General features: G+C 60.2%; 1 protein-coding gene across 4 annotated transcripts in view; it reads left to right on the top strand.

Moving 5' to 3' along the window:
* The window catches only part of ABR (ABR activator of RhoGEF and GTPase), a 28789-nt gene extending 5067 nt beyond the window's left edge, over window positions 1-23722 (top strand). The window contains exons 1-23 of one of the 4 annotated variants that reach the window (XM_065731958.1): window positions 500-593; window positions 4526-4710; window positions 9035-9139; window positions 9482-9667; window positions 9813-9920; window positions 10341-10401; window positions 11794-11846; window positions 12046-12186; window positions 12392-12513; window positions 12619-12784; window positions 12927-13049; window positions 13135-13210; window positions 13362-13466; window positions 13824-13898; window positions 14037-14134; window positions 14243-14374; window positions 20160-20219; window positions 20348-20457; window positions 20570-20709; window positions 21231-21365; window positions 21470-21575; window positions 22539-22686; window positions 22826-23722. In XM_065731958.1, coding sequence (XP_065588030.1) covers window positions 533-593; window positions 4526-4710; window positions 9035-9139; window positions 9482-9667; window positions 9813-9920; window positions 10341-10401; window positions 11794-11846; window positions 12046-12186; window positions 12392-12513; window positions 12619-12784; window positions 12927-13049; window positions 13135-13210; window positions 13362-13466; window positions 13824-13898; window positions 14037-14134; window positions 14243-14374; window positions 20160-20219; window positions 20348-20457; window positions 20570-20709; window positions 21231-21365; window positions 21470-21575; window positions 22539-22686; window positions 22826-22915 — 2586 coding nt within the window. In that variant the 5' untranslated portion in view covers window positions 500-532 and the 3' untranslated portion in view covers window positions 22916-23722. Of the gene's footprint in view, window positions 1-499; window positions 594-4525; window positions 4711-6920; window positions 7404-9034; window positions 9140-9481; window positions 9668-9812; window positions 9921-10340; window positions 10402-11793; window positions 11847-12045; window positions 12187-12391; window positions 12514-12618; window positions 12785-12926; window positions 13050-13134; window positions 13211-13361; window positions 13467-13823; window positions 13899-14036; window positions 14135-14242; window positions 14375-16446; window positions 16782-20159; window positions 20220-20347; window positions 20458-20569; window positions 20710-21230; window positions 21366-21469; window positions 21576-22538; window positions 22687-22825 lie in introns of those variants that run through there. The other 3 variants (XM_065731956.1, XM_065731959.1, XM_065731960.1) reach the window with 3 other exon arrangements.
* Window positions 23723-24469: the final 747 nt, after the last annotated feature.

Here is a 24469-nt window from a genome sequence, read left to right on the forward strand (position 1 = left end):
GTGTATCAGCCCTTTGTGGGGGCAGCAGATGGGCTCTCTGGGTGCTGCCTCCTCCTGGGGACAGGGACCAGGAGGGGTCTGGGTGCTGGGCATCTTTCAGCTGGTGAGATTTGGCTGGGATAGGGGCATCTCTAGGGCATGGGGATGAGTGAGTTTGGGGCAGAGGTGGGTGTTCCCACGTCCCCCCATTGACCCTGGGATTGTCTGTGGATCCTCGGACCCCTGTCCTCACGTAGCCACCTTCCCCACCTCCCATCCCCAGGCACCGCGAGGGGCTGGCGTGGCTGCGTGCGGGGGACGCAGGGCTCTGCTCCCCCCTGCGAGGCAGAGGCGGGAGGCGGGACGCACTGCCATCGCCAGCCAGCACCTCCTTCCCTGGGCTCCCCTGGCAGAAGAAGAACCGCTGTGCGGCCGGGCAGGCGGCCGTGCCCTGCTCCCAGCCAGCCCCCGCCTGGGCCTGCAGCCCCCCGCCTCCCGCCCTCGCTGCCTTTGTTGTGAGATGAGATCCGGCTGGCGGGGCTGAGCGCCGAGCATGGAGCCGCTGAGCCACCGCGGCCTGCCGCGACTGTCCTGGATCGACACCCTCTACAGCAGTACGTGCTCGGGTTGGGGGGGAGGTGGGAGGGCTCGGGGGGCTGGGTACCCCCCCGCTATCTGTTGGGTGAGGGATGGATGCTGTGCTGGTGATGCTGAGCCGAGGGCGGGCAGGGGGCAGGTGATGCCGGTGGGGGCTGCAATCCCCCATCCCTGAGCATCCCACACACCGTGACAGCGCTCACCAGGGTTGGAAGTGGGGACCTGTGTGTCCATTGCAAGGGGTGGCAGTGGCTCTGGTGTGGTGAGGCTCTCTGGTGCCGGAGCAATGTGACAGCTTGCTCTGCCCACAGGGTGACTGGGGGCAGGGGTGCTGCTTTAGTCTCTGTTTCTCTGTGGCTTTGGGTTGTCTCCTCTCCCCCAGGAGTGATTTTAGTAGGAGGGTGATGTGGAAATGCAGTCTGGAGGTACTGGAATCTGAGGGCTGTCAGCAGGGAGTCCCCTGCAGCGGTACTGGAGCTGTGAAACCCTCCTGGCCCCTGGGATGAGCAGCCAGGACCTGGTGAGGGAGGGATAAGCCCCAGCGGTGCTGGTCCTGGGGCACCTGGTGCAGGTATCAGCATCCCAGGCAGCCTGGGACAGAGCTGGGAGATGGGGGGGTTGGGTCTCTGCAATTCGCTCTGGGGAGCACTGAGCTTACGCACACCACTGTGTGGTTTTGGGGGTGTGAATTCACCAGTGGGTGTTAGCTGAGAAGTGGCTGAGCACAGAGCCTGGCACTTGTGGGGCAGGTTTGGCTGGGGAGGGTGTATGGAGATTGGGGGTAATTCCACATTTAAATTTGCAGTTCACTTACCCGTGAACCTGGATCTGGGGTTGATTGGGGGGCATGATGCATGGAGCCAAGTCCCCCAGAGTTTTCCATCCCGAATCCCCCAAGGCAGACCTTTGCAGCCAAAAGCATCCCTCTGTGCCAGCTTATGCAGGCCTCCAGACCCAGCCTCCCTGCAGCCGCCTCTCCGCAGAGCCCATGGTGCCAGGGACTGTCAGGATACCCAGGGACAGTGGCACTTGGGAGCAGTGAGCATTCAGCACTTGGACTTGTGAGCATCCTGGGATGCTGTGCCAGCAGGGAGGATGCAGTGTGGGTGCGGAGGAGATGCTGTTTGTGTCGAGGAGGCCTGTGGAGGCAGGTCTGAGGCCAGCTCACGCATCCCCGTTGTCATGGTGAATTTTCACCCAGTAAAAATGTGGCATTTTCCCAAACCTTGCAATCTGGGAATGGCAAAATCTGTTCCCCACATCCTGGGGATGTTGAACTGTGGGAATGGGATGGGGCAGGTGAGCGTTGAGGTGTGCAGAGCCTTGGAAGCTGTATGTGCCCAACTGGGAAAGCAAAGAAAATGCCACACTGTGCTGCTGTGACAGTGCTGTCACCTGCCCGTGCTGGGAGGAGCTGGTGGCTGTCCTTGGCCACACTCCCTCTCAGGCATCATCTCGCTGGCGTCAGCTTGGGTGGTAGAGCTGAGCTGTGATTTTCCACATGGGGAAGTATTCCTTACCCCACTGTGCTGTGGGACTCCAATGGTGCCAGTGTCCTTCAGGCGCAAGCCTGTGGTGCTTGGGGCTGCAGCACTGCTGAGAAAGCCCAGGACATGGCTGATTTGGGTGAGGGGCTCTGGGATGGGCTCTGATTTCTCAGTCCCCACATCTTGGGTGGAGCAGGAGGGTTTCCACTGCTGCTGGAGCAAAAATAGCTCCAGGTTTGGCATGGGCACAAGAACAGGCTGCAGGGGCAATGCAGCTGCAGGGGGAGGAAGGAGCAGTGTGATTTGGGCTTGCTGCAGGGATGTGCAGAAGACAGACTCTCAGTATCCCGTAGGGCAAGGTCCCCTTCCCTTGGTGGCATTGGGCACCAATCAGTGCACCAAGTGATGGCACGTCCCTGTGAATCGCTGCTTGCTGCACATCCTGACATGTGTCCATCTGTCCTCGTAGTGAGCGCGGTGATGGAGCCACTCTCACTCCACGGACATGGGGGGGCTTTGCTCCAGAGAGCCTGTAAAGGTTGGGGTGCCAAGAGGCACGTTGGGGTGCCAAGAGGCACCTCCTGGTGTCCTGCAGTCCCAGTGCACGTGGAGACATAGCACTGGCAGTGTCCCCTGGGTGCTCCTCTGTGTGTTCTGGGCTCCAGAGTGGGCACAGGATTCTGCCAAGGGTCCCTCTCCTTTTGTGTTTCTTCAGACACTGCCTGTGAGTTGTCTCCAGGTCAGACCTGGGGCTGAAATGTGCTCAGGGTGGAGGCAAGCAAGCAATGGGTGCTTGAGGTCTGGGGCCATTCCTGCATCTCCATGGACCGGTCCCTTCCCCTTCTGTGCCTCTATGCCTTTGTCACCACCTCCACTGCTGGAGGCAGTTGGCAAGGTCCCCAGCTGCCTCATTAAAACGGTGTTTCTCGTTACCCGAGCTGCTCCCAAGGCTGGCAATCGGGTGGGGAGGTGGCCAAGTCCCAGGGCTGCTGCTGGCCTCCTGCTGCTGCCGGCTGCTGCTGTGGCCCCAGTGCAGAGGCTGTGGCTTTGGCAGGGCTGGCATGGCCTCAGTTGTCCCTGCATCATCATTTTTGTGTGATGGGATGAGGTGGACCCAGGGCTGGGGTGTTGTTCTTCAGCCCGGAGCTGCAGAGCTTGGCCAGCAGGAGTGTGGGGTTGGAAATTTTCAGGGGAACCTTCAGCTTTACCGCCTCCCTCCTCCTCTCATTAGACCCTGGCCTATGAAGGGCCCCTGCATGAGGGACTCTGGGCTTCCCCACGTGGGGTGGTGCAAGGTGGTGGTGTTCGTTAGAGCAAATTGCTAATGAAGAGAGGTCTGAGAGCGGCTGCGCTGCCCTGGCAGAATGGGGATGTCCTGTGCTGTGTTGGGCTCCCTGTGCTGCCCTGGGATGTAGGACAGTCCCGGTCCCTCCCTGTGAGCACTACACAGCTCCTGGCCCTGCACTCTTTGATTTAAAGATTTATCCACTTTAAATATTGAGCTGAATGCAATATTAATGGGACAAGCAACACTGGTGGGAGCCGGGGGACTCCTCAGCTGAGGATGTGGGGCAGTGAAGCAACAACAGCACAGGGTTTGGTCTGGGATGGATGCAGTGCTCATCTGAGCAGGGATCTCAGCCCTGGGGACACCCCAAGGGGTCAGTGCGAGGGGCTGGGGTCCTCGCCCCTTTGCGAGGTGCCAAGGGGTTTCTATGCCGCAGCCGGGCTCCCTTCCCCCTCCCTTTTGTCAGCATCTCGGGGCTGCTGCAGCCGCCTCTTCCCGCCGAGCACTGCCGTTGCCATGGGAACCGGTTCGGATGTACCCCGGGCCCCCGCTGCGCCATGGGCCTCCCTGCAGCCCCCAGGCCTCGCACTGCTGCTTGGCCTCCCCCGGCCCAGCTGAAGGTCCCCATAATGGCTCTGTGTGTGGGGAGAGGAGGGCATGGCTGCCTACAAAGGGTGGTGGCATGGCCCGGTGGCACAGTGAGGGTGAGCAGGTCCCAAGCTGCCGTGTCAGCATCGCTCCCATATCCCCCAGGTTGCCGTTGTCCCCCTATTTCTAGGTAGGGGTGGCCGTGTCCCCCCCTCCCCCCTCCCGTGCCACGCAGCGAGGATGAGGAGGATTGGATGCCAGCCCGGTTTCATCGCTTGCTGGCGCTGAGGGCAGGGCTGCTGGCACAGGGCTGGGCTGTCTGGAGGAGCAGCTGCCCCCATGCAGACGGGGCCTGCGGCTTCCCGGCAGCATGAATTATGTAAATGTAGGGAGAAGAGCTGCTGGCCGGCAGGTGGGCAGCAGCAGCCGTGCAGAGCGGGTGTCCTTGTCCCTGCGTGGCCCCGGGTGTTGGGAACAGGGTTTTGAGCCTCTGGGTGGGATGGAGACGGAATGCTTGGTGTCCCCATCCCCATGCCAGCCCCCTATTTTGCTGGATGCTCACTGCCATCTTCTCTTCTTCTGGCAGATTTCAACTATGGTGCAGAAGACTACGATGCCGAGGGCAACGAGGAGCCCAAAGCACTGCCAGAAGGCTCTGAAACCATGCCCTACATCGACGAGTCGCCCACCATGTCCCCACAGCTCAGCGCTCGGGGCCAGGAGAGTGGGGACGGTGTCTCGCCCACACCCACCGATGGGCTCAGCACAGGGGTAGGTGGGCTGGGCACTGAGCTGGGCACTAGGACCTGTGAAATTGGGGCTGGGATGCATCTCCTTTCCTGGAGATGATCCTTGTGATGATCTGGTGCCACTGTGACACATGTGAGTGAGCTCGACTTCCCGAAATCAGGTTTGAGGAAGGTGCGGTGTCCATGGATCACATTGGTGACACTGTCCCAGATACCAGGGGCAGGGGGCTGGAGCCCAGCTGGGAGATGCTGGGATGGACCTCTGTGTCCCCATCCCTCTGCGGTGGGACGAGGTGCAGCCGTGCTGCAGGCTCCATCTAGTGGCACTTGGGGACAGTCTGAAGTGGGACACATTTATCTTTAAAAGGAAACTCAGATTTAACTCCGTGACCTCTCGAGCATCCTTGCAGAACTGCTGGGTTTTTATGCATCACCTTTACCAGGGGGGACATTTGGAAAGCTTTGGAGCGGGAAACTAAAAATGGAGGGTGTTTGGTTTTTTTTGCAGAATTAAGGTTTCTCTGTAACCCGGGGTGTGCAGTGCTGTTCCAGGGACCTGGGAGCTGCTGTCCCCTGGGCAGGGCACTGGCTGCCTCTGCTCCCTGTGCATAGGGTCTGCTTTGTGGGGACAGGGGGGACCGGGACACGGGAGGAGGCATGGTGGAAAATGTGGAGGTATTTGTCATGGAAGGAGTTAAAGCCTTAACCCGGATGTTGAGGCGGAGGAGCACAGAGGTGTGGCTTCCTCCCCAGGGTACGGGTGCTGCGCAGCATCCTCTGTGTCCAGTCCCATGTGGATCCCACGGGTCCCGTCGCCCCTCATTGCGCTGCCATGTCCCCAGGCATAGTCCCCTGGCTTCCCAACATGGCGCTGAGCCAGCCCCCCACCCTAGTACCCCACTGCGAGGGGGTCTCATCCCCTGGAAGAGTGGTCCTGGGGAAGCAGTGGGGCTCTGGGTGGCCCAGGAGATGTTGTCTCCTGCACTCAGGCAGTGATGTCGTTTCCAGCGGCCGTCTTAGCTCAGTGCTGGACCAGCACTAACAAGATTTGGGGGCTTTAGAGCTCAATGCCAGCTCTGTCTCTGATCCCTTTATCTGCAGCTGCTTGGACTGGGGCTTAGGGGGAATGCCTTTGGGTGCCAGCAGCAGCAGTCTTGGAGTGCCTCTGGGTGGGCACATATGTGTAAGCTGGAGCCTTGTCTGGGTGGCATAGGGCGCCTGGCTCACCCTGACATCCTATATTCACCTGGTGCTGGAGGTGTTGGCAGGTTTCTGACAGGGTCTCGTCGTGTGAGCTCCTGGGGTGACTGCAGCTGAGCTTGGAGCTCCCACAGCTGCATGGGGACCAGCCCACCCCACCTTCCATCACGAGCATCCTGGCAGAGGCTGTGGCCACAGCTCAGAGTGCTGTTGGTTTGGTGGTGGAGGTGGCTCTCCCCGCCCTGGTGACACAATGGCTCTGTCGTGGGGTCCTGAGAAAGAGCTCTCTTACCGAATGAGCAAAGCCTGAGGTGCAGTGTGGATGCAGGGCAGGGATCCAGAAAGCCCTTCCTCCCTTTTTTCATGCACCAGTGGTTTGTTACAGGTTTTGAGAGGAGCAGGGAGGCGAGAAGCGTGTGGGGGCTGAGCATCCGCAGCTACTGGTTCCCCTTTTTTTTTTTCTTTTTGTGGAGGAGAGTGGGAAAACGGCTGAAACGGCTCTTGTGTTAGCTCCTGCAGATATCTGCACCTCCAGCCCCTGCTTGCCCCACTCGCCAGGGCCAGTGAGGCCCTGCAGAATTGGTGCAGGCCGGCTGCTCTGGGAAATCATGTGCGTCAGCACCGTTTCTCTGCTGAGGTTTCCTCTGGAGGAGGGAGGGGCCAGGGACCCTTTGCCTGCGGGGCTGAGAGTGGGGGCTCAGATGCCCTAATGGGACGTGATCCCTTCTGCCGCCCTCGGGGGTCGCTGAGGTCCAGCTCTCCCCCTGCGTGGGGATACCCGTGGGTTTCATCAGGCAGGATGGGTGCTCCGTTGCTTGCTGCTCTGGCTGATGAGTCCGGGGACGGCACGGGGGCGTGGATGAAGGATGGGGGACCCATCCCCACGGAGTTCCCCCTAGCTCTCTAGCTTCCCCAGTGCTCTAACTCCGAAAAAGCATTTGGCGAGCTGTCTTGACCATGGTGCGAGCAGCCCCACCTCCACACCAGACGTGCATTTCCTGTAGCGAGAGCGCAGGGCGGAGCGGCAGCGCTGGCTGCGAGCGGAGCGGAGCGGGGCGGCACGGCGGGCAGCGGCCCTGCGCTGCTGGCGGAGCACCCGGGGAAAGAAAGCGTTGGCCAGGGCAGAGCCAGGCGGCTCCGCCGTCCCCGCTCGGGTGACCTCGCCGTCCCCGCTGCCGTCACGCGCGGGTGGCTGTGCCGCTGCCTGGGGAGAGCCCCGCCGTGGGGCCGACGGCCTGAGCTGGGGCAGGCGGGAGCACCGGGGATCCCATAATGGCTCCTTTCATCCAGAGGCTGTGGCCGGCATCCAGGGCTGAGTCAGGCCCGGCTGGCTCGGCTGCGTAAGTCCTCACGTCCGAAGCCTTGTGGGGTCTCCGCAGCCCCCCTGGTGCCCAGCGGGCCATGGAGGAGGAAGAGGAAGCCATAGGGTACCTGGATAAAGTCCTGGAGGATGAAGATGACTCTGAGCCAGGAACCCCCACCAGCCCCGGGTCTCCGTTCTCGGCCAGTGAGAAGGTGGGCACCCGTGGGGCACTCTGCTTCAGTGCTGGATGGGGTGGGGATGGAAATGGGCACCTTGCTGCTGCCGGTGTGGGCCTCAGGGCTTGGGTGTGAGGTTTCCCAGGGCAGGGATGGGAAGGGAAGCGGGTGCCATGAGCTCAGCCGGTGCTTGTGTGTGCCTGCTGGGGTGGGCTGCTGCACTGATGGAGCTGGGATGCTCGGGATGAGGCTGGACCGCTCTGTGCCACTGACTCACTGCACAGCCATGAGCAAACTCCCTAAATTGCTCCCAACCCTGGTACTTTGGCCCGGGAGGTGTCCTCCTACCTTTAGCCACAGCTTCTTGCCTTTTAGCCCACCTAGCATGGTTACTTCGTGAGGGGGTGGAGGAGGTCTCCATCTCAGTTCTCCATCCCGGTTCTCCTTGGGGTCTCCTTCACAGAGTGGTTGCTGTACCCTGTGTGAGGGTGGATTTTCTTCTTATCGGAGCTGCTGGGTTCCCACTGACACTGTCCCCATGGGCATCACAGGTCCCGGGTGCAAATGTGCCCCCCTTATCTCCCCAGCTCTCACGCAAGGCCTAGCCTTGGGGGAAGCAGGAAGAGCCCGTGACTAATGGTGGCAGCGAGCCTGCCAGCACCAAGCAGGCTCCCTGTGCTCCCCCCCCGCCCCCCACAGCTCTCTGCAGCCTGGCCTTAACAGTGCTGCTGGGCATAGAGCACTGGGCTCTGAGCTGGCTGATGGGACGGGACCGAGCAGTGCCCACACAGGGTGGGACAGACATAGTCTGTGTGCTTCCTGGCTGTGCTTCCATCCGGGGGGGCTGCTCACAGCACCCGTGTGAGGCTGCTGATGCTGTACTATTGCTGTGCCCATGGCTGGCAGAGAGAGATGACTGTTGTCCTGCTTAGCCATCCCAGATTGCTCGGAGCAACAAGCTGGTAATTGTGATCCTCGCTCTCCAAATTAGGTTGTAACAGCTGGGTTAAGGCAGGGCTGTGTTTCTGTCTGGTGCTGCTCTGGTTGGCAAAGCCCAGCTCCTGAGAGTGAGCTTTAGTGCTGGGATGGGAGTTTTGGGCACAGCGTGTGCTTGAGGCAGTCCAAAGCCCAAGAGAGGCGTTCAGGGTCATGCCTGTGCCTGATGTCATGGGTGGGATGTATATCCCTTCTGAGCAGAGCATAAGCTTCTGGTGTGCCTGGATGGGTGCTGTTCCCAGAGCCCCAGGCACTGGGCCTGCCCTGATGCCACTGAGCAGTGACACTGAGCAGGGGCTGGTGGTGACTGCAGAAGTGGCACTTTCCCAGAGAAAACTCGAGTTGGGAAGAGGGTGGTGCTGGCTCACAAAGCCAGCCTTGGGGCATGGTTTCTTTGGGTGCCTGTGGACTCTGCCCTGGGAGGGTTTTACCTCACTGTGCCGCCCTGGAGCACTGCCTGCAGTGCTGGGCTCCAGGCCAAGCAAAGTCGGTGCCGCCTCGACTTCCCAGCTGGCTCCAGCCTGGCCATGCTGTCCTGCAGGCACACACCCGGCCCTTGCTGCTGTGTCTCTATGCTGGAAGGGATGTGTCTTCATGGGGATGCTGGGGCTGGCGAGGTGAGGAACTCTGTACCATGCTGACTGAGCTGGGCTTCTTGCTGTGTTGCACAGGGCGAGCGAGATGCTGGCAAAGGGCTGGAGATGAGGAAGCTGGTGCTCTCCGGCTTCCTGGCCAGTGAGGAGATCTACATCAACCAGCTGGAGGCACTCCTGTTGGTGAGCACAGCCAGGCCCCTTCCCCAAGGAGGTTGCCAGAAGGGATGGGGGCTGGGGTCCCTCCTCCCCAGGCAGCCCCTGCCAGCCTGCCCAGCACAGAAGTGTCTGTAGCCCTGTTTCCTCCCATGGCTGCGTTGGCCCTTGCAGTGGAGATGCAATTGCATAATGTGCACGTCACTGCTGCTGGGATGGGCAGGTCTGAAGGTTCAGGAACAGGGGGCAGACCCTGCAGTGACTGCCCCTCGTGCTGGGGACCAGGGCTGTCCCAGAGCTGTCCCCCTTATTGGGCTGAAGGAGTCCTTGGGTCCCCGCTCTCAGACGCTCTCCCTTCTCCTTCGGCAGCCCATGAAGCCGCTGAAGGCCACTGCCACCACATCGCAGCCCGTCCTCACCCTGCAGCAGATTGAAACAATTTTCTACAAGATTCAGGACATCTACGAGATCCACAAGGAGTTCTATGACAACCTGTGCCCCAAGGTGCAGCAGTGGGACAGCAACATCACCATGGGCCACCTCTTCCAGAAGCTGGTATGCGCCTTGCTTGTCTGGGCCACCCACATCCCCTTCTGCTTGAGGGATGAGTCTTGATGTGGTTTATGGCCCTACCTGGCGTCTGGGGGTGCAGGGGGACCATGGGCACCTGGCTGACCCCACTCCTCCCCCCTACCCACAGGCCAGCCAGCTTGGGGTGTACAAAGCCTTTGTGGATAACTACAAAATTGCACTGGAAACAGCCGAGAAATGCAGCCAGAGCAACTACCAGTTCCAGAAGATCTCTGAGGTGAGTGGGGCTGGGGTTGTGCCATGGGGTTACAGCATGTATCATGGGGTGGGGAAGGGGACTTTGTTTCCACAGCTGAGTTGACCATGTGCACCCCTACAGAGGGGTTCCCCCTGCCCTGGGGACTTTTGGGTACTATCTGTAGAGCAGAACCACCTCCAGCTGCGTGGAGTGGTGGTGCTCTCTGGGTGTTGTTCTGAATCCTGCAGGTTTTACCCCCAGTTTGGGACTCCTCAGTGGGAGCAGTGCTGTGATACTGCTTTGGGGAGACCTGGGGGCATTGCTGGAGCCTCCCCTAGCTAGTAGCACCCCGTGTTCATGGCCAGGCCCCATGGGATTGGGGGAGAGTCTCATGCAGAGCCTCCCAACCTTGAGGAATGCCCTGCCCCAGCCCCACTTTGCTGCCCTTTCCCTCCCTAGGAGCTGAAAGTGAAGGGCCCCAAGGACTCGAAGGAGAGCCACACATCCGTCACCATGGAGGGTACGGCATGCGAGGGGCGGGCGTGGGGAGGGGGCTGCAGCCTTTTGTCTGCGGGTGCATTACCAAGCAGCTCCCGGCAGTGGAGCCCTTTAGCGTTCCCATGCGCAGCGCTGGCGCTGGGTGGGGGGGGACGCCCCTCGTGAGGATGCTGGGGGCGTGCAGCAGCCCCCCACCCCCTGCCCACCCCCTCCTCCTGTGCTGGGAGCTGTGCTGAGGGCCGATGCCGTGGCGCGGCAGCTGGGCTGAGCTGACGAGGGGAGGCAGGGATGGCTGCGCGGAGAAGGGGCTGCCATGGAAATCCTCGTTATTATCCGGCTTTGCTGTAACTGCACTTACGGTGAGGGCTGGCGGGGGCTGTGGTGTGGGGGGAGCATTTCACCTCTGCTGCGGGGCCGACGTCTCTGTGGGACGGTGGTGGCTTCGTGCTCTGCAGCCTGAAGTTGGGCTCTTCTTTGTTCTGGGCTCTGTGGAACCGCCTGGCTCCGGCAGCGTGGCCACACACTCACCTGCCCACAGGGCTCGTGTTGGTGGTGGAGATGGGGAGAGAGCTGCTCAGTGGGGGCTCTGTGCAGAGGTTGTGATGGGGAAGGGTCCTCCTTTTGCTTGCTGGATGCTGTGTGCATCTTGAGGGTGTGACGCCCTTTTCGGCTCCGTGTCCTTCTGCCTGCTGTCATCCAGCCCCTGGGGACTGCGGTGTTGGGGATGGTGCTGGAGAGGAGTTGGCATTGTGCTGGATCAGCCCCTCCTGGGGACGTGTTGGGGTTCCAGGTGCTTTGTGTGTGCCCGTAGAGATGGCAGCAGGAGGCTGTGTCCTCCCCGTATGCAAGACGGGGCGGCACCCTGAGCATCCCCTCCCTCCTGGCTCTCACTGAGTGCTGCAGGAGCTCCAGCTTTCCATGCTGCCACTGAGGTGTGCAGAAGTGGCTGCAGTGGAGGACAGTCCCATGTTCTCTCTCAAACAGGGGGGTCCTTCCCTTGTCACCCGGGGCTGTCACACAGCACCCTCCTCCATGACTCATAGCACGGTGCGGGGTCAGCACGTTTCCCTCTTCCTCTCCTGGTTGCAGCGCTTCCCCACTGGGGCCCTGCAGTTTGAGGAAGTGATCCAGATTGCTGGGAAAATCCAGATGCCTCAGTCTGGTATAAATAGCCCAGGTCAGCAACCAGGCATGGGGTGCTTTGACCCAGCACCTCAAGGGAATGAGGAGGAGGAAGGTCCTGCTGCTGGGGCTGAAGGGAGCCCCAGAGCATCTCATTAGGTTGGTGAGCAGGGCTGGGGCAGGAGCCGCATGGGATCCAGCAAAGAGCAAAAAGGGAAACTGAGAAAGATCCTGTCTGGGAGGGGTTGAGCTCCCACAGGCAGTGCCAACTGACACCTTGTGTTTCCCACAGCATTGCTGTACAAACCCATTGACCGTGTCACCCGGAGCACCCTTGTTCTGCACGTGAGTGTGATGCCAGTGCTGGGGTGGGATGGGAACAGTGAGGTGACGTGTGATGGCTGTGTCTCCAGGCTGGACCAGCTATGTCCTGCTGCTGTTGGGGTTCCATAGCCTGGGGGAGCACTGTGGGAGGCATCCCAATATGGGTGCTGCAGGCTAGGCAGCACGCTTGGTTCGCTCACCCCATGCCCATCCCATCCAGGATCTCCTCAAGCACACCCCATCTGACCACCCCGACTACCCGCTGCTGCAGGATGCCCTCCGCATCTCACAGAACTTCCTCTCCAGCATCAATGAGGACATCGATCCCCGGAGGACAGCAGTCACCACTCCCAAGGGGGAGGTGAGACAGTCAGGGTGGCACGGGGTCGGGGGGTGGTTGAGCCCTGGTCCTTGCTGTTTGCTGACATCCTACTGCCATCCAGGGATGCAAAATGGTACCCAGAGGATGTGGACGTGTGGGCTGAGACATGGGGAGGGGCAGGGGTGTCTGTGTGTGCTGCCCTGGGCTCTTTTCCCACTCTCGATACGCACTCTGTTCCCTGCAGACCCGGCAGCTCATCAAGGATGGCTTCTTGGTGGAGCTGTCGGAGGGCTCGCGGAAGCTGCGGCACGTCTTCCTCTTCACTGATGTGCTGCTCTGTGCCAAGCTGAAGAAGACAGCAGTGGGGTAAGAAGGACTCTGGGCTTGTGGGGGATGAGCTGGATGCCCCATCTTCCGGTGGGATCTGGTAGGGCTGGGGGGCATCTCTCAGTGTCTGTGCCTCGGCTGCAGGAAGCACCAGCAGTATGACTGCAAGTGGTACGTGCCCCTGGCTGATCTGGTGTTCCCCTCACCGGAGGAGTCAGAGCACTGTCCTCAGGTGCACGTCATCCCAGACCACGAGCTGGAGGACATGAAAATGAAGATCTCGGCCATCAAGAGTGAGGTGCAGAAGGAGGTGAGAGGAAGATACGGGATGCCTATGGAGTGCCAGGATGTCCCCATCCTGGGATGGGACACTGAGGTTCTGGGGACACCGATGAAATCTTGCCTGCCTGTCTGTGACTGACTGAGCCTCTGTGTCCTCTCCCTGCCTGCAGAAAGCCAACAAAGGGCAGAGCCGTGCCATTGAGCGCCTCAAGAAGAAGATGTTTGAGAATGAGTTCTGGCTGCTCCTCAACTCGCCCGCCATTCCCTTCCGCATCCACAACCGCAACGGAAAGGTAAGCAGGGCTGCAGGTGGGAGGACAGGGCTGTGCTGGCCAAGGGAAAGGTCTCAGCCCTGCAGCATTGCTTTCTCTCTTCAAGAGCTATTTGTTCCTGCTGTCCTCTGACTACGAGAGGTCTGAATGGAGGGAGGCCATTCAGAAACTGCAGAAAAAAGGTAATTCTTGGCCTGCTGAGGCCCCCATGGGTGTTCTTTTCCCCAAAATGCTGGGATGGGTCAGCCCTGTGGGACTGCAGCCATTGCCATCTATTCCCTGGGACCAATGCTGTCCTTGTCCCTCTGAAGCTCCTCTGCTGTCCTCTTGCAGACCTCCAGGCCTTTGTGCTGAGCTCGGTGGAGCTGCAGGTGCTGACAGGGTCCTGCTTCAAGCTACGCACTGTCCACAACATCCCGGTCACCAGCAATAAGGATGGTGAGTGACCACCAGGGGGGTGGCCCATCTCTGCACGGGGAAAGGCGTGCTGTGTCCCTGCCCTGCTGCATTGGCCCTGGCTGTGCATGGGGACACATCCCCAGCAGGTGGCACTGCGGGAGCACAGTTGGGCTAACCAGGCGCAGCACTCCCAGCTGTGACATGGGACTGGCTTTGGGGTGGGAGCATCCCCCCAGCATCGGGATGCCCAGTGGTGCTGTTGGGCAGTGGGGTGTCCTTGTCCTTCCCCAGACCTCTGGAACAGCCCTGCAGAGGACTGAGGACACTGGGGGGGTCACCTGGGGGCTGTGCTAGAGGGTAAAAACCAGAGCCCTGATCCATCCCCCTGTCTTGCAGATGATGAGTCTCCTGGGCTCTATGGGTTCCTGCACGTCATTGTCCACTCCGCCAAGGGCTTCAAGCAGTCAGCCAGTAAGTGTGGGCAGCTGCCCTCATGCACAGGGACTGGGGAGAAACTCAGTCCTACGTGTGGTCCCACTCTGCCCCGGTGTCCCATGGTTTGGCAGTGAGGACAAATTACTGGGTGCTCAGCAGTGTCTCCTCCCCCAGACCTGTACTGCACACTGGAGGTGGATTCCTTTGGCTACTTTGTCAGCAAAGCCAAGACCAGGGTTTTTCGGGACACAACAGAGCCGCAGTGGAATGAGGTGAGAGGAGACTGTGGGATGTGGGGAAGGGACCATGCTCACCTTCCAGCCTGGGCTTTGAAGCTGATTCGGGTACTGGTGCTGAGCCATCCTCTCTCCTCTTCCCAGGAGTTTGAGATTGAGCTGGAAGGCTCCCAGTCCCTGCGCATCCTCTGCTATGAGAAGTGCTATGACAAGACCAAGCTCAACAAGGACAACAATGAAATTGTGGACAAGATCATGGGCAAGGGGCAGATCCAGGTATGTTCTGGTGCATTTGGGCATCTTCTCACCCTCCTGGAACTGGTCTGCTGGGCTGGGAGGTGATGTGTATCAGGCCTTTGGGTAATGATCCCAGTGAGCGGTGGTCTCAGCAGAGGCACAAAGCAGAAAGGGATCCTGGGGAGATGGCAGAGCTGGTGGCCACCCTTAGGGTTACGTCCAGCCCCCATGGCAGAGGGGCTGTAGGAATAGGGATGCTGTGTCCAAGGTGGGGCTGTGAGCTTGCAGCCTGCTTGCCTCAGGGAAGGCTCTGGGCATACCACCCCACATCTCCCACGCCAGCACAGCCGTCCCACTCCGCCGGCCACGACTGTCCCCCTCTGCCACCATCTGCCTCGCCTGCGCCTCCATCAGCTGCTGTTATGGCAACGGGTGTTTCCAAGGCAACAGCTCAACTGCCTCTGATAGGCGGTTTCCAGGCAGGGAGGATGGAGGCCTTGGCTGCCCTGAGATGCTCCCAGTGAGCGGCAGCAGGACAGTGGGGAATGCCCACCCAGTTTCCTGGCAAGGACCCCTGGTCTGGCCACCTTTCCTGCTGTCATTCTGGGAACACCTCCCTCCAACCTGAGCCTGCTTCTAAGTGCCCGACATGGCTTCCTGCTTCATGGGAAAGTAACTGAGGGCAGGTCCCTGGGGAGGGAGGAAGGAGCACAGAAACATTGCTGGGATGGAGGCACTGAGTGGGGACGGCACCACACTTTGTGCAGGATGAGAGATGGGGTTCGGCTGGGCTCGTTTGTACCCAAAATTGCCCATCTGTTGCCCTCCTTGGCTCAGGACAGGGGCGATGTGGGGTCAAGCAGAGCTCAAGAGGCCGGGGAAGGGGCTCAGTGCCTCATGGGGCTCAGCCCAGCTGTGCTCTCGGAAATAGCCCATGTCAACAAACATGAGTCACGCCGGGAGACGCGGGGATCAGGATGGGGACAGCACAGCTTGTCTCTGCTATGCAAAAGTCCTGGAGGAATAAAGGGTGAGAGAGGAGGTTTCGGGATTGCTTGCCCTGAGGAGGATCTGGCTGAACATAGTTGTGTCAGTGACATCAGGAGAGAAGTGTCCAGCCATCACCCAGCCCCGCTGCTCTGGGCAGGGCTGGCTGTAGCAGGACCAACACAGTGGCAAGCAGTGGATGAAGTGGAGCTGGTATGGGCAGGACAGGCACTGCTGCGTGTGGGTGCATGGGTTGTCATGTCCTTTTTCTGTGCTCTGAGCTGCTAAGGCAGAGATGCTGCCTAGGATAGCTCTTGCTTGGTTCTCTGAGATGGTGCTGGTTCTAGTTAGCAGCGAGGAGCAGAAGGCACTGGTTGGCAAGGGGCCGAGCAGTGGGAGCATCAGGAGGGCTCGGGGCTGTGGGGGGCAGTCATGGGGCAGGAGGGAACAGCCCCTTCTTGGCTGTGTGGCTGCATTTTGGGGTAAGGGGTGGAGATGCAGCTTTGGAAGCGGAGGCTGTATTGTCATGGGCACAGTGCCTGCAGTACTCACAGGGAATCACCCCCTGGCGAGCTCCCCTGGTGCAGAGCTGGCACAGGCTTCTCAGAGGGAGATGTGTGATGTTGGGACTCTCCTGGAGCTGCAGGGACCCACAGCATGCTCCGTGTAGACCTGGGGGCTGGATCCTTCCTGGTGCTGAGTCCTGTAGGGACAAGGGACTGTGTAAATCCCCACACTGTCACTTTGCTCTGTCCCTGTGAGCCATGAGGAGTTGTGGTGATGCTCCAGGGCAGTGTACCCCATCTCCTTACTCTGTCCTCTCCTCACTCCCCCAGCATTGGAGGTCTGGGACAGGATGAGGAGGTGCAGAGGGATCCCTGCTTCCCAGACCCTGGCAGTGCAACCCCAAAGCACCAACCCTGTCCCTTTTGCCAGGCCCAGCCTGGCTGCTCTGAAGGCTGGAAATGCTGTATCCCCAGCCATGTCAGCAGGGGCTGCACAACCCTCCCGAGCAGCACAGCGGGCGGCAGGGCGGGAGTTAACGCGTGGGGGACGCCGGGGGGGCTGCTTTGAGTCACTTCCTCGCAGTGGGAGGGAGGCTTTGGGGCTGCCGAGCTGCTTCTTGCCAGCCTGGCTCACACCCTGGAAGATGAGCCCAGCCTGCTGCTGCCCGAGCCGGGCTGCCCCAGGCCACCGCTGAGCTCCGTGCTCCAGCAACGGGAATGCCAGTGCCGTCCTAACCCCCCCCCGGGCCGCCCTCGGGTCCTCCAACCTCTCCTCTCACATCCCCGGAGCCGAAGCGGTGGCGATGACCGACGTGTTGGTGCAGCCGGACCGCGGCCCCGCTCCTGGGGTTGAGCACCTGGAGCCGGGTGCAGATGAGCCCGATGGCAAGCGGCCCCCCACCACCGGCGCCCGCCTCTGGGGCCGGGTGCGCAGCAAGCTGCTGCGGCAGAAGGTGCGGGGGGAGAGCGGGAGGAGGTGGGGGGCACCGGGATGGTTTCCCATGCTTTTGGCTGGTGGCTTGGTGGGGGGGGCAGGGGGGTTGTGGCTGTGGGGGTGCCTCACTGCCTGCTTGCTTTGGGGAGGGGGCTCTGCATGCTCTGTTTGGATGCTTTGGGAGCTTGTAGAAATAGCTTTTTTTCCTGGTGGTTGTTTTCCTCTTTCCCTTCTTCCCTGGGGGATGCTGAGCTGCTTTTTGCTGCGCTGCTTGGGATGTGCTTGGGGTGCAGCACCCCATGAGTGGCCGGGAGGAGACTGCGCTCCCCCATGGGTGGTAGGTGCTGTTTGATTTGCAGCCCCCCTGACCCATGCCCTCACTCTGGTGCTACACTGCAGCCCCATCAGTGCTGTCTGTCTTTGGGGTATGATGAGGTACAGGGGGGGCAGCACCATCTCAGGCTGTCGGGGCTTTCCTCCTGTGCTGGCTTGGAGCAGTACTGGGCAGGAGCTGCCCTGACACGTGCGGGTTCCATTTGTCAACAGCACGGGGGGCTTGGTGGCAGCAGGGCTGGCTGTGACGCAGCAGCATTAACCTCAATTTAGTGCAGCCACCACTCCCGGGGATTAAGGGGCGGTGGGGGCTGTGCAGGAGCTGCCAGGGGCTGTTGCTGGGTCAAAAGCTGAGCGGGCTGTGCTTCCCACTGCTGCTCCAGGATGCGGGACAGACAGGCGAGCAGGGGGCTGTGTCACCATGAGCTGTTGTGACAAGGAGTTGGGCTGTAGTGTGTCTGTGTGCAGGGTCCTGGTGTGCGGAGAGTGCTTCCCACATCCTGCTGGATGGGGATGTGAGTTGCTGCTTTGGGTTGTGCTTTGCTTTGGGCTGGTGTGGGGGCTGCTGTGCCCCAGTGGCACAGCTTTGGCACTGCCAGGTCTACGGGCAAGGAGCTGGATGGGAATCTGGAGCATCCCGTGCACACTGTGCTGCTTGTTGAGGCCAGGCTGGGTGCCCCCAGGTGCCAAAATGATGTGGAATGGCCCCAACTGTAGCAGCTCCACTGGGATCTCACTCCCAGGGTGACATGGGGTGACGCCACGCCAGTTGAGTCACTGCAATGCTCAGAATGGCTTCACCCCAGGCTGAGGCATCGAGTGACCTCATGGATGAGGCACAAGAAGGGATGTGCCCAGCAGCATCTCAGCTCTTGGGGCCACTGCATAGGTCTCCCTGTCACCAGCAGTGGGCACGGCCTCCATGCTGGCATCAGCATGTGTGTGTCACAGCACTGTCCTTGTGGGCAGGAGAGAGCTGTCCCGCAGAGGCACCTGTGACCCGTCTGCCTGGCTGCAGGGTGATGCTTGCATCCAGCTCAGCACAGAGCTCGTGCACAGCACCTGGCATCTGGGACTGCAGCATTTCACCTGAGCCATCCTCTCTGCTAGCTTGGGGACATTATTGGGTCGAGCTGGAGTGAGGTAGCTTCCTTTGGTGCAGGAGATGGTGATGGTGACAGTTGCTGAGGCTGGGTGTTTGCCAGCGCTGCGTGGGCAGTGCTCATATCCATCCTCCCACATGTGGGGACAAGGCTGGCCAAGACATTGTGCCTTTTGGGAACGTGGGTAGGGCTTGGGGAGCACTGGGGCCAGCCCTGAGCCCACTGCCCCACAGTGCATGGGGACCAGCCCCAGCTGCAGGGCAGCTCAGTGACTCCAGCTGTGCCATCTCTAGTGTGGGGAAGTGATGGAAGCGGGGGGGCTGTGGTGTGGCAGACGGCCTTGGGAACACATGGTAAGGTTTGCAACGTTAGCAGCATCTAACCTGGCTTTTATTATGTTCAGAGCTTGCTAAAGCCCTTCCAGATGTGCACTGCCAGGGCCATCAGAACTAGGGGGACCCACAGGATGAGGCTGGGGCAGATGTATGTGTTGTTTTCAATTAATCTCGGGCTGCGGAGTGCAGAGGTCCACAGCTCCTGACCTGGCTGGGCAGTGAATGGCTTCACTTGTCACTGTCAGGATTACAGTGACAAGCCAACCCCTGTGCTGTTGCCACGCAAGACATATTGGAAAGGGGTGAAAGCCCCTTACACCTGTCCAAGGCTCCCCATCCAGAACTGTGGTGCTGCCATGCAGAGGGCTGTGGTGGGTGTGCTGTGGCACTGTGCTGGAGGGGACATGAGGGATGTGGAGCTGCAGGGTTGGCCTGGCCACTGTCCAATTGAAGTCTCATGATCCTTGTGTCCAAACCTACCGTGGAGTCCCATGGGAGCCCAGGGTAGCTGCAGCCTTCCTTCTTTTCCTCCTCCTCCTCCTCCTTACTGTTCCCAGCAGCCGCAGTGCTGGGGCTGAGCACGGAGCCAGGGCAACTTGGTGTCTTGGTGTGCAAGAGGGGACGTGAGGGACCCCAGCACAATGTGCGGTGGCTTTCTGAGCAGCTTGAAGCTGTGGCAGGGGAATGGATAGTGGCTGGAGCTCTGGACATCTTGACACTTGCCTTGAGCATCTCCCAAGCCAGCAGCTGCCATAGGAAACTCCTGTGTCCTTGAGGAGTGACCTCATGCATGTGGCACGAGCCTCGCCTGGCAGCTGCACGCGCACAGCCCCAGGACCCCTGCCAGCTCCACTCCCATCCCCTTCCCCGAGGGCACATTAGTGCTGGGTGCTGCTCCACTGCCTGCCCTGTGCATTACAGGGATCGATGGGGCCAGATCGATGCCACCAGCTGGGGACCAAAAAGCCCCAGAAGGCCACTGGAGTGAGAGCTGGCTGCTGCAGCAGAGCCCCGTGCCCTTGGGTGGGAGCAGACCCCCTGATCCCTGTCCCCCATCCCTGTGGGAAGGCGAGCTGATGGCAGCCTTCCTCACCCCTGCTGTCATGTCTCCAGGGATGAGGTCCTTGATCTTCGTGCTCTCTTGGGTCATGAATGTGCTGTCACCTCTACCCCAGTCCTGCATCTCTGGGGATTGGGGACGGCTCAGTGCCACCTTGCTGCCACCCGTGTCAGGGCCTTGGGAACACCAGAACCTTGTTGCAGCCCAGGGGAAGCATCACTGAGTCCCCTGCTAGCCTGAAAGCCTGAAATAGCAGAGCCCGTCATTCCCAGGGGTTATAAATAGCCCTGGCTATTGGGAGATGTTGTTTTTTTCTGCATGGAAAATGCTGCCCTAGTTCTGTTCCATCAATCTGCCTCCAGAAATAGTCCCAATTCTTGGAAATTTCTTGCCTCTGGGGTGTGTATTGAGCTGGGGGCTCAGGGGACCGGTCCCACATGAGTTCAGCACCCAACCCAAGGGACCCCAGATTATCCCCATTGGGGTCCAACACCACCTGCAGGGTGGGGGGGAGATGGCAGCAGGTGAGGGACTCACGGGCCCTCACATGCTGTCTCTCCCCACAGCTGGACCCACAGGCTGTGCAGACCAAGAACTGGCACATGGACGTGATTGAGATGAATGGGGTAAGTGGGGCCCCAAAGCCCCTTCCTTGGGCCGGGGTTGTTGGTTCCTCCCCAAGGGGAGCTGCTGACTGCGGTCCGGGCTGGGGGGCCGTGTGACATAGAGGTGACAATAAGGGCATCTCCCACAGATCAAGGTGGAGTTCTCCATGAAGTTCACGAGCAGAGACATGAGCCTGAAGAGGACCCCATCCAAAAAGCAGACCGGCGTCTTCGGGGTCAAAATCAGTGTTGTGACAAAGTGGGTGCGGGGCTGCGGGTGGCTGCTGTCCCACCCCCCTGTGGGATCTGGGGACACGGGGCTGGTGGGGTCCCAGCAATCACTGCTTTTATACCTCTGCTTTCTGAGCCAGGCGTGAGCGCTCCAAGGTGCCTTACATTGTGCGCCAGTGCATCGAGGAGGTGGAGAAGAGGGGCATTGAGGAGGTCGGCATCTACAGGATCTCCGGCGTCGCCACGGACATCCAGGCACTGAAAGCTGTCTTTGATGCAAGTGAGTGACTGTCACTGTCCATCAGTCATCAAGGACCCTTCCAGCCCCCAATCCTGCAGGGTCTGCCTGTTGCTCTGCACGAGGTGCAAAGTGTGTGAGTGCACAGGGTCTGAGCCCCCTGAAGGGAGCCCTGCAGCCCCTTGACCTATTTTTGGTGGTGTTTGTGCTATGGCTGTGCTCTGCCTCCATGCCTGGCCAGCTCCCAGGGATACACTGAGTCAAGGCAAGATGGATTTGCAAATTGTTCCGCGTTCCGTTGCCCAGCAGGCGGGGACTGCTCAGCTGTGCCCAGCCCTGCTGTGGCCAAACCATCCGCTCCCAACGACAGCAGGAGGGTCAGGAGCTGGAGAAGTGCTCACACTGGTGTGCGTGTGGGGTGGTCACATCCACAGGGACCCGTGGTGTCCCTCGGGGTGCCGTGGGGCTGGGGACCTGGCTGTGCTGCCCCCTCCTTGGGCACTGAAGAGATAACAGATGTTGGCAAACAGGAAGCGTCACATGTGGCTCTGCTCTCTGGCCAGATAACAAGGACATCCTGGTGATGCTGAGTGACATGGACATCAACGCCATCGCCGGCACGCTCAAGCTGTATTTCCGGGAGCTGCCCGAGCCCCTCCTCACTGACAGACTGTACCCCGCCTTTATGGAGGGCATCGGTAAGGCCTCAAGGATGAGGAGGGATCTGGCTGTGCTCTCCTCCCCACCCTCTGCTCATGCAAGGCTGGGTGCCCCATCCTGAACTCTCTCTCCTTTCCCCCAGCCCTCTCGGATCCTGCTGCCAAGGAGAACTGCATGATGCACCTTCTCCGCTCGCTGCCTGACCCCAACCTCATCACTTTCCTCTTCCTGCTGGAGCACTTGAAAAGGTAACAGCTTGGCGGTGTGGGGCAGGGAGGGCAGCTCAGCCTTTGGCCTAAGGCACCTCTTGGCTGCTTCAGCCTGCGTGCAGCTGCTGGGATGAGTTCTTTGTGGCCTCAGCAGAGCGTGGGGAATCAATTTGGGACCATGCAGTGCCCTCTTAGAAACAGCACTGCATCCCTTCCCACCAGTCCAGAGGCAAAGCACATTGTGGTAATCCCTGTAACTTGTCTGCAGGGGTGTTCAGCTCTGCAGAGCCACCCTGAAGCTGCATGCAGCACCTTGTGCTGCTGTGGCTGCAGCACTGTGCAGTTTGCTGCATGGTTCCCCAGGATGGCAGAGGCTGGAGCTCCTGTGCTGGCTCCATCTGGGGCAGGGAGAGCCCATCTAAGACTGTGGAAGAGCAGCACTGGGGCCTGGACAGTGCACTGCAAGCTTGGGAACGGGACTGGTGGCTCGTGTTACTCACATCACGAACTGTTTTTCTCTGGTTTGGCTAAAAGCAAACAGAAAAAGTGATTGCTGCTGGGGGTGGGGAAGGAAAATCCATTTGCAGCCTGAGAATTGGGCACAGGCAGTTCCCACATCTGCTCTCCTGGCCAGGGCTCAGCCAGGGAGCATGGCCACCTGCTGACATGGCAGTGCAGTCCTGCAGTGTGGGCTAGCTGGGGCCAGGGACTGGTGTGCAGCCCCCATGCCCTGCAGGGCGGAGGCTCTGCAGATCAGAAGCAGGCCAGGGCTCGGCCGCTGCCACATCACACTTGGGGCTCCCAGCCAGGCCTGGCGGCTCCTGCGGAGGCCGTGAAGGGGGCTGAGCTCCCTGCCCTGCCCCTGGCTCTGAACGGCCATTGCTGGAGCTGTAGTGTGGGAGGAAGGCTTGGTGCCTGTTCCCCCTGCATAGCCCCATGGCTGTGCTGCTTTGGGGGTGAAGCTTTGGGGGCTCACATTTGTGCTCTCTCCCCACCCTACAGGGTAGCGGAAAAGGAGCCCATCAACAAAATGTCCCTCCACAACTTGGCCACAGTCTTTGGGCCAACACTGCTGAGACCTTCAGAGGGGGAGAGCAAAGGACACCTCACCCTGGCATCTGACATCTGGTCCCACGATGTGATGGCCCAGGTGAGAGCTGAGTTGGCAGTGCAGAGACCCTGCAGGGCTTTTCCTGTCCATCCTCACCGGGGATTGCTGCAGCAGGGATGTGCCTGTTGAGAGCAGCACTCTCCTTTTTGGCCTAACACTCCCTATTTGCCCACTGTAGGTCCAGGTCCTTCTCTACTACCTGCAGCATCCTCCCATCTCCTTCACGGAGCTGAAACGCAACACACTTTACTTCTCCACGGACGTGTAGCCTGCAGGGAGGAGGCACCAGCTGCAAACACTCCCAGCTCCCTGCCAGGGCCATGGACCGGATTGCAGCCCCCAGGGACGTGGGCCCAGACCCGGGGTGTGCTGCCTGCAGCTCCTGTACAATCGTGTACTGATGGCCCGGTGCCACCCCAGCGCCGTGCTGCTCTGTAAAGTAGTCGTGTCTTACGTCCCTTCTTGTGTTCAAGAATTGTTTTTATGTATATTTGTTCAACGGATGAGGTAGTGACTGACAAGGGCTGTGGACACAGGCTCCTCCTTTGGCTTACTTTCTCCTGGACTCCTTCCTACCCGCTGACTCCTGCCTAGCAGCCCTCATTTCACCCCGCTCAAATCCTGCAGCACCCACCAGTGCCCTGCTGCTCCTTGGCACCAGCTCTGCTCTGCCTCGCTGCCCGCGCCGTTGGACCCCACACCCGGATCCGGCTCTGCACCCACGAGCACAGAGCAGGGCACTGCTGCCTCCTCGCCACGGCCCTGCTGTGTGCTCCAGGCCAGTCTCCTTGCTCCCCACACTCCACCTGCAGGGGTGCAGCACGATGGTGACCTCCCTTGGTGTTCAGGTCTCACGATTTTCCCTGCACACCCTAGCAGGAAACAGGGCCTAGGGTCTAGGCCTTGTTCTTGCCAAGCAAGAGATTATTTCTCTGCCATTTCTGTATCTCTGCCTTAGCTCTGCACGTGCCCTTCCAGCCAAGCACTGCCACTGGGTTACCAACCCTTGGGCTGCAGTGCATTGCAGCTCCATCTGTGTCCCACAGCAGAGCTGGCCAAGGCCCCAGAGGGGAAGGGAGGGGGGGGGAGTTTTGTTTCCCACCAGGGCCCAGGGACAGGAGGAGGAGAGCCCTCGTGGGCTCTGCTGGGTTTCACTCCCAGAGGAAGCAGTGCTTCTCACAAAGCCGACGGCCGTGTCCCTGCCCTTACAGGTGGGTACCTGCTGGGACACAAAGCCTCGGCTCTGTGAGCTCAGTCTGTGGTGTCGTGGGGAAAGCCCCCTCCTCGATTGTGTCGGCCCACACACTCCTGTGCCAAAGGAGAAGGATGAGAGGTGACCAGGTGTGTCCCCGTGCCAGCCTTGCCTTTACCCACCTGACTATCAGACTGTTCCAGGTAGAGCCCAGCTGATGCTCCAGGTATGTCCCAAGCCCACCTCCCTGGGAAGGCAGCACCTGCCAGCCCCCCACCAGCAAAGCAACTACAGGAGGGGAGGTCCTTCAGTCCCCCTCTAAAGGGCTCACACTCCAGCCCCTGCTCCTCTTGACTACCAGCTAAACAAAAGGGAAACAGCATAGCAGAAAATAACCAGGTGTCTGTCTTGGCCCTGGACCCAGGAGGGAGGCTGAGCGTTAGATCTAACTGCACAACGGATCCCTGTGTGTGTCTGATTTGTTACATGTGTCCAAGTCTCTGTCCACCAGTGTCATTCCAGATGGAGGCTCTGTACAGCCAAATCCCCCCTGCATGATGGAGGTCAGGGACCACTCAGCACAGCCCCAGCACAGCAGGTGGCAGCTGTCCCCGTGGTGGGCTCTGTTTG

This window comes from Cyrtonyx montezumae, unplaced genomic scaffold (assembly GCF_038088225.1).
Source record: "Cyrtonyx montezumae isolate F1298 unplaced genomic scaffold, pur_monq_1.0 scaffold_15, whole genome shotgun sequence".
NCBI lineage: Eukaryota > Metazoa > Chordata > Aves > Galliformes > Odontophoridae > Cyrtonyx > Cyrtonyx montezumae.